At 47.3% G+C, this 8,864-nt stretch overlaps 1 protein-coding gene across 1 annotated transcript; it reads right to left on the reverse strand.

The window, feature by feature from the left end:
• Positions 1-2,532: 2,532 nt before the first annotated feature.
• On the reverse strand, positions 2,533-3,533 carry LOC119306422 (LOB domain-containing protein 12-like). Its single transcript, XM_037582646.1, has 2 exons — positions 3,225-3,533; positions 2,533-3,129 (listed from the first exon to the last, which is right to left on the reverse strand). The coding sequence occupies exons 1-2, from the start codon at positions 3,378-3,380 to the stop codon at positions 2,716-2,718; spliced, it is 570 nt and encodes a 189-aa protein (XP_037438543.1). The 5' UTR covers positions 3,381-3,533; the 3' UTR covers positions 2,533-2,715.
• Positions 3,534-8,864: the final 5,331 nt, after the last annotated feature.

The raw sequence follows: 8,864 nt of genomic DNA on the forward strand, positions 1-8,864 counted from the left end.
GTGTCGTTCCATGAGTCTGGCAAGGGGGTACAAGAGTGATCTAGGAGTGGATCACTAGACAACGGTCAAAATTATCCTTAGGTTCCTAAAGAGGACTAAGGAATTTTTTCTCAGTTATGGAGGTAATAAAGATTTCGTCATAAAGGGTTACATGAATGCAAGCTTTGAAACCGATCCGGATGACTCTAAGTTGCAAATGGGATACATATAGTGAAGCAGTCATTTGGCACAGCTCCAAGTGAAGGGCGGTAGCAACATCTACAGGATGACATAGAGATTTGCAAAGTACACACGGATCTGAATGTTGCAGACCCCTTGACTAAAACCTCTCTCACAACCAAAACATGATCAAACCCCATAACTCATTGGTTGTTAATCACATGGTGATATGAACTAGATTATTGACTCTAGTGCATATGGGAGACTGTTGTAAATATGCCCTAGAGGCAATAATAAAATGGTTATTATCATATTTCCTGTTCATCATAAATGTTTATTATTCATGCTAGAATTGTATTGACCGAAAACTTAAATACATGTGTGAATACATAAACTACATTGTGTCCCTAGTAAGCCTCTACTAGACTAGCTCGTTGATCAAAGATGGTTATGGTTTCCTAACCATAGGCATGAGTTGTCATTTGATAACGGGATCACATCATTAGGAGAATGATGTGATGAACAGACCCAACCGTAAGCTTAGCATCAGATCGTTTAGTTAGTTGCTATAGCTTTCTTCATGTCAAGTATCAGTTCCCTAGACCATCAGATCATGCCACTCCTAGATACCGGAAGAATGCCTTGTGTGCTATCAAACGTCACTTCATAACTAGGTGATCATAAAGGTGCCCTACATGTATCTCCAAAGGTGTCTGTTGGGTTGCATGGATCGAGACTAGGATTTGTCGCTCCATGTGATGGAGAGATATCTCTTGGCCCTCTCGGTAATACAACATCATAAGAAGCTTCGTGTGACTAATGAGTTTGGTCACGGAATCTAGTATTATGAAACAAGTAAAGAGACTTGTCAGTAACGAGATTGAACTTGGTATGGAGATACCGACGATCGAATCTCGGACAAGTAACATACTGCCAAACAAAGGGAATTGCATACGAGATTGACTGAATCCTTGACATCTTGGTTCAACCGATAAATATCTTCATCGAATATGTAGGAATCAGTACGGCATCTAGGACCCCCTATTGGTTATTGACCTGAGAGGAGTCTCGGTCATGTTTGCATGTTCCGAACACATAGGGCCGCACGCTTAACATTCGATAGCGCTAGGGTAGTATTGAGATATCAATAATGGAAAGTCAGAAGGTTGTTCGGAGTCCCATATGGGATCCAGGACGTCAAGAGGAGCTCCAGAATGGTTCGGAGGTAAAGATTCATATATGGAAAGTTGCTATCGGGGTTCCGAAAAATGCTCGGGATTTTTCGTATTGTACCGGGAAGGTTCTAGAAGGTTCCAAAGTGGGGTCCACCTGCAGGGAGACCCACATGAACGTGGGTAGTGGGGAGAGGCCCCCACACCCCTAGTCTAGGCGCACCAAGATCCCCCATTAAAAGGAATAGTATCATATCCCGAAGGATAAGGTCAGGATTCCTAAAAAGGGGGGATAGCGATCAGTGGGGAAGGAAAGGAGGGATTTCCTTCCTCCCACCTTGGCCAACGACCATAGGGACTTGGATGGCAAGCTACCAGCTGCTTCCACATCTATATAAAGGTGGGGAGGCGTTGGGGGCAACCAACTTTCGACCCTTGCCCATTACCTCTCCCAACACCTCCCACATTTCACCGGTATGCGCTTGGCGAAGCCCTGCCGGAATTCCACTGCCACCACCACCACGTCGTCGTGTTGGTTCAGATCTCATCTACCACCTCTCCCTCGCTTGCTGGATCAAGAAGGAGAGGACACCATCGAGCTGAACATGTGTAATGTCGGAGGTGCCGTCCGTTTGACGCTAGATCGGATTGGATCGTGATTGGATAGTGAAGAGTACGACTACATCAACCACGTTACGACGCTAACGCTTTCGGTCTAAAAGGGTATGTGAACACACTTTTCTCCCGTAGCTATGCATCTCCTAGATTGGATCTTGGGTGTTTTGTAGGATTTTTTTATTTTCATGCTTCGTTCCCCATCAGTAATGATCCCTATGAGTGTTGCGGTGTTCAGGGCAAAAACCTTAATCTTTTTTGAATCGGGCAATGGTGGTGCTCCAGTGTTGTTTCTTTTATGAAGGTGATGTCTTGGAGTCCACAGCTCGTCGGGCGTAGCATCGTCTCTTCATGACACCTTTGTCACAGTAGAGAACTCCGACATCTTCAAGCGGTCGTTACGGGCTTGGAATGGGTTGGGGTGATGTCATAGCTGTTCTTATGCATTGTTGTATCCTACCTCGGATGTGTGTTGCGGTGTCAGAATTGTATGCTTTGGATTATATGATCGTTGTTTTATCTATCAAACAGGGCGTGAGCCTTTTTTTTAGATATAAGAACATGACAATGATCACAAAAGCATGGATCTTGTACTAATTCTGGATCAAACACCTACAAGACAACAACACCAGCAGGGAGAGGCGGAGAGAGAGAGTTCAAAATGTAAAAGAAGAGAAGCCGAGTCATCATAACGCAATTAACCTAAACCCCTACACGTGCATAGCTAGCGACAAGCTAAGTTCTACACAAGTTGACTTTGACTAGCCAGCTACGTCCACAGGGACTCCCTCTTGAGGTGGTCCTGCTGCCCGTAGTGATGCACGTTGGAGGCCGGCGCGCCGCCGTAGCTGCTCATCAGCTGCGGCGGGAAGCCGCCGCCGCCGTTCTGCATCAGGAAAGCCTCTGCTGCTGCGGTGTCGTCGACGACCATCTGCTGCATGGCCGCCAGGCTGTGGCCGTCGCTTCGTCCTGCGTCGTCCTGGGACTGGCAGCCGTCTCGCTGCTGCATCTGGATGCACAGGATCTCGGCCTGCGCGACGGCGAGCTGCATCTGCAGCTGCGACACCTGGTTCTGCAGGAAAGAGATGGCCCCCACGCAGCCGTACACCGGGTCTCGCACCCGCGCGTTCGCCTCGTACACCAGGCTGCTCACCGCGTCCCCGCGCTGCTGCACCGGCAGCTCCTGCAAGTAATGGCATCTCATATGTTAGCATCTGCGTGTCTCCGCGCGTCATTGCATGAAATATCATCTAGCTACGTAGGAGTATGTATACGTACCAGGAGCATCTTGCTGACGTTGCTGGCGCCGAAGACCTTGTGGACGATGGCGAACTTGTGGGGGTCGTCGGCTGGGAAGAAGGGGGCGAAGATGCAGTCCTTGGTGCACCGCCGCCGGAGCAGCTTGCACGACGCGCACGGCGACCCGCCGGCCATGAACGCGACCGTTGTATGTGCCTGCAGTGTATCAGCGCCGCCGGCGGCCGGCCGGAGATCTCTAGTGTAGTTTCTGTTAGGCGGAGCTAGAGCACTTGGGCCTGCCAGCTTGGGCAGCTAGAGGCTTAGAGCTAGAGAAGCGAGTTCAGCAACAAGGAGATCGATGGCGACCGGAGTGTGCGAAGCGAGCGGTTATTTATATCGGTCGACGACGACGACGCATGTGTGTGCTGTTGAGAGAGACTCCACGCCCGAGAGAGACAAGGGTAATTAGTACAGCGCTGTTGGCTAGGTTCTCCAGAGATGCCCTGCCTCTGACCTAGTAGCTGGAAAGTAAAGGGTAAAGGGTAGCTTAATTAATCTAGACAGCGCAGACATAATTTTTCACGGAGGCGAAGTGTGGCAGAGGGTGATGCTTCCATTGGACACGAGGGCATCAAAGTCACCGTTAATTACCAATAAGGAATCTTAGCCAGGACAACGCAAACCACGCAATTAATTCTGTCAGAATGTCATGTCGCTCGGGTGATTACCATATTTACGTGCGTGCATGTGACGGCCGGATTTACTCGTGTTTTAGGCTGTATATATAGCATATATACATGTAAGTAACGTGTACGACATTGAGAAGGCCTAAAATGAACCAACGGTGCAGTGTGTACAGGACGTGGCTTAGGCAATTTGATATACTATATACTAGTAGTATATATGTTTACTGTCGATCAGGGATACAAGCGACGTACGTACGTGAGCAGATGAGATCGTGGACCTGAAGCAAAGAATCCATCCAGCAGTGTGAAGCTTACTCCTTCGTCGCGTAAAGCCAACGGTGCACCTAGTTGCTGAGGCAAGAATCTTCCGGAATTCCCTTGTCTCGAGGCCATGTTTTTCCTTCATCTGCTGTGGCTCCAATCCATGACCGTCTTCTTTTTGACAATAAGAATTAACTACCCGACTTTGTACAGCTCAGCAAGGCAAAACCGTTTGGTTTTCATGAAGAGCACGTCCTCATGAATGAAAATCCTTAATCTAGTATTCACAAGTTGGATCCGGCATCGATGTGCCCATACTCATCACTTATGGTTGTGTACATCATCTAGTTATAGAAGTCGGGGGATTCTCTTTCTTAAAAAAAAATCCTCTAGAAATATGAAACAATTCATATATGCAGCTATGACACCATGTGCGAACCTACAAAAGCTTATCCAAAAATATTTTCATTTGTGCACACGCAAAAAAAAATCCAGTTATATATAACTTTTAAGTGTTCTAGTAACTTTTATGAAGGCCACAAGAGATCCACCATCGCAAGCTTTCTAACAAAGAGTGGAAGTGCATTGAAGATCGATTTGAGAAAAAACTTAGTTGCTGGAAGGGCAAACTTATGTCATACAGAGGACGATTGATTCTAATTAATTCGGTTCTTTTTAGAGGAAAGGCATACGCCCAACTTTATAAATGAAGCCACCAGGCAGAGTCACACCATAATCACCAGATCAACACAGTAACATAGCAACAGCTAACAAGTACGAATACATGGCAACCCAATCAATCATGGCACACAGGCCAGCACCGAAACCAAAAGGGCAGGAGACTAACCCATCATCCTGAATCGCCGCGGCAGGGATGAAGCCGTAGACCGCATCTTAGATAACATATCGTCAAAAAGCCTCGAGGTCCACTTCCTTAGTCAATAATCTCTACTGCTGCAAGAAGACATTAGCTTTAAATAAGCAGCTCACAGGATTAGCCGGAAAGATATGCTCAATAGTAAACTTGTTCCTAGTAGTCCACAGCGACCAACAGATCGCTGCCCAACCAACCCAGAACACCCTCTTAGACCGTCCGGATAAAGCATTAACACAGCGCCGCAAGTCCTCGAAGGACGAGGGGTTCCAATTAATGTGAAGCCAATGTCAAATGCAGCTCCAAAGAAATTTGGCCAAAGAGCAGTGAAAGAATATATGCTCGGTGTTTTCAATGGCCCCACACAAAGCGCATCTATCAGAGCCCGGGCCGTTCCTTTTTCGAATTTGGTCAGCCGCAGGGAGCTTTCAACGGAGAGCTTGCCACATGAAAATTTTGTCTTAGGAGGGATACGAGCCTTCCAAATACCCTTGAATTTCAACGTATGGGAGCCTGAGATAAGTTTGGCGTACGCAGACTTAACCGAAAACCGACCAGAAGAAGAATGAGGCCAGACAACCGAGTCATCTTCCTCCGAGAGCAAGGGGAAGCAGGCAGTAAGACGATGCCAGTCATCCAACTCCACAGGAGAAAGGGATGGAAGGAAGGCTAGGTCCCAATTGTTAACCGAGAGCTCAAAGATAGAGATCTTCGGATCAGAACAATAAGAAAATAAAGCCGGAAAAGCCACCGCGAGAGTGGAGTCCCCGACCCACCAATCTAACCAGAAACGAGTGGACTTACCATTCCTAACTACAAACTTGACCAAAGACTGAAAAATCAGGCGAACTTTAAGCCAAAACTATGAGCCACCCGAAGAAGAAGCAAACATGGGGCTCGAGGCCGGGAAGTATTTAGCCTTGAGAAAAGATAGCTAGAGGGGCGCTCCTCGAGGAACATTATTTTCCACCACCACTTTATCATGAGGCATTTGTTCATAACCGCCGTATTGATGATCCCTAAGCCCCCCATGTTCTTAGGCCTACAAATTAATTTCCATTTCATCATCCTATATTTGCGCTTGTTGTCGGAAGAATTCCAGTAGAAAGCACCCCTGCGCTTGTCAAAGCCCGCGTGAATCCCTCCAGACAGGAGATAGAAGCCCATTAGGAACATTGGGAGAGAAGACAAACAAGCATTGGTGAGGGCAACCTTGCCCGACTGGGTATTATAATGTCCTCTCCACGGTAAAACCCTATTCCCTACCTTGGTAACTGTCGGGGCAAAGTCCTTAGCCAATAGCTTATGGGGGGAGATCAGAAGGCCTAGATATTTGAAGGGGAAGGACCCAAGAGAGCAGTTTCGAAGATGCGCAACTCTCTGAGCCTTTGAGTCGGTAACCCCAGTAACAATGACTTTGCTCTTTGAAAAGTTGATTTTAAGACCCGGCAGCGCTTCAAAGCAGAGAAGCAGGAATTTCAAATGCGTAGGACTAGCCTCATTAAGTTCAACCGTAATAATGGTGTCATCCGCATATTGAAGATGAGTGATGCCATTAGGGATAAGGTGAGAACTGACAGGAGTGATGTGGCCAGCAAGAGCTGCCCGAGACAGGATATGAGAGAGAGCATCCGCTGCAAAATTGGAGAGAAGGGGGGAAGCCGGGTCTCCTTGCCTAAGGCCCCTGCCATTAGCAAAAAAATACTGATCCGCCCATTGATCGACATAGCTGTATGTCCTCCCGTGACCAGCTGCATAAGACGGTGAACCACCGCACCATCGAAACCCTTAGCAAGGAGGACTTGACGAAGGAAATTCCACCTCACTGAATCGTAAGCTTTCTCGAAGTCTAGCTTGAGAACCACCGCTTTAGTACCCTTGATTCGCAAATCATGGACAATCTCATGCAAACAGTGCACGCCATCTAGAATAAATCTACCCTTTATGAACGCAAATTGGAAAGGACTAATGGCACGGCGAGCGATCGGAGAGAGCCTAGTAGCCAAACCTTTAGCAGAAGCTTCGCGATCAAGGCAATAGGCCTAAATTGGGAAACCAAGTATTCCCCTTTGACTTTAGGAATAAGAGTGAGCACGGCGTAATTCAGCCTAGAAATGTCAATAGTTCCCAGCCAAAAACCTTGGATAATCGCCTGTATGAGGCCCTTTAACTGAGGCCAGAACTGCCTAAAGAAGGGAATGGAGAAGCCATCAGGCCCAGAAGCCGCATTCGAGTTGGCAGAATGAATCGTATCAAAGATCTCATCTTCAGATAGGGGAATCAGCAAGCCCTCGTTCTCATCATTTGATATCTGATATCTGTTCGTGTGAGGACCAAAAAGCACTAGCCAGCCTAAAACCCACCTCAGGTTTAGCGGAGAGAAGAGAGGAGAAAAAATGAACCACATGTCGCATAATCTCAGACTAGTCAGAGACCCTGACGACATTGATAAGAAGACTATCGATCAAACATCGACGACGCCTACCATTCGCAATTGCAAAGAAGTACGACGTGGGAGAGTCACTTGTTAAAGTCCCATTAATAGTGCCTCTTTGCCTCCAATACACTTCCTCCTGACGGTGGAGAACCAAAAGGGCCTCTTCTAAGCTATACCAAATCTACCACTCGGCGGGGGAAAGGCCCGGGCCTTCCGCACGAGCATCAAGGGAACCCATTTGGGCAGTCAGCCGAACTTTGTCACGCCTTGACTTGGCAAAGTGGTTCTTAGACCAGCCATGAAGGAATCTACGAAGAAAGTAGGAGAACTAATGCCAATCGTCCATCAGGCCAAAGGAACGACGGTTAGAAGAGAGGAAAGTAGAGATCTTTTGCGCTATCAAGTTAACAAAACCCTCCACCAGGAGCTAGGATGCATCGAACTGAAACGGAGGGAAGGAGACCTAATGAGTACCATCATCAAGAATCAGGGGGGAGTGATCAGAGCCCACTATGGATAGGGCTCTGAGGACTGCATGGGGAAACAATGTGTCCCACCTAGAACAAAAGAAAACTCGATCAAGGACAGATTGAATGGGAGAAGTTTGGCAATTCGTCCAAGTAAAACGGGCCCCGACCCTTGGGATTTCACGAATCGTTGTGTCCTGAATGAAAGCATTAAAAGCATCGGCAAGCGTCCACAAGAAGTTAGAAGAGCTCTTGTCCGTAGGTGAACGCAGCAAATTAAAATCTCCCCCAATAAGTAAAGGAAGTTCACAGGATTCTATTTTATTTCCCAGTTCATCCAGAAAAATATAAGAAAGAGAATGGTCAGTCGGACCATAAACCACCATGATTTCTAATAAAGTGTTGAGGGAGCGATGAGATACCACCGTACTAGCCCAGAAAATCCCATGATCAAAAGCAACAAAATCAAACATATCTCTCTTTGTGCCAAGAAGGATACCACCCGAATTCCCGAAAAAGGCCACAAAGTTCCAATCATACCTATCAATCCCAGAGACAGCGGATAGCTCATTTGGGGAGAAGGAAGGTTTCAGAGTTTCAACAAGACCAATTATATTGATATTTTTAGAGCGGACCAAATCTTTGAGCTGGTCCTGGCGCCCCCTAGCGCCGAAACCCCTAATGTTCCAGAATAAGGCCTTCATCTAAGAGAAAGGTTCTTCATGCGAAGGCTTGACCTGCTAGGAGCCACGCAGGATTTAGATCGTTTACTAGCCCCACGCTTAGGCACAGCCGAGGGGACCTGAACCCTATCAGATCCCTCCACACCCCCACCGGCCACAACCAGTGGGGCAGAAGATCCCAGCCCAGCCTCCTTGACTTTTTGTCAACCTGCGCGATTTCATTTGCCCTAATAATATCAAGCAAGGAAGAGGGAGTACCGAAACTAGGATC

Source organism: Triticum dicoccoides, chromosome 1B, assembly GCF_002162155.2.
Source record: "Triticum dicoccoides isolate Atlit2015 ecotype Zavitan chromosome 1B, WEW_v2.0, whole genome shotgun sequence".
NCBI lineage: Eukaryota > Viridiplantae > Streptophyta > Magnoliopsida > Poales > Poaceae > Triticum > Triticum dicoccoides.

Coding starts and splice junctions, on each gene's coding strand:
- LOC119306422 (XM_037582646.1), bottom strand. CDS start 3,380: ATGGCCGGCGGGTCGCCGTGCGCGTCGTGCAAGCTGCTCCGGCGGCGG. Junction 3,130..3,224: donor ACGTCAGCAAGATGCTCCTG/GTACGTATACAT, acceptor CATTACTTGCAG/GAGCTGCCGGTGCAGCAGCG.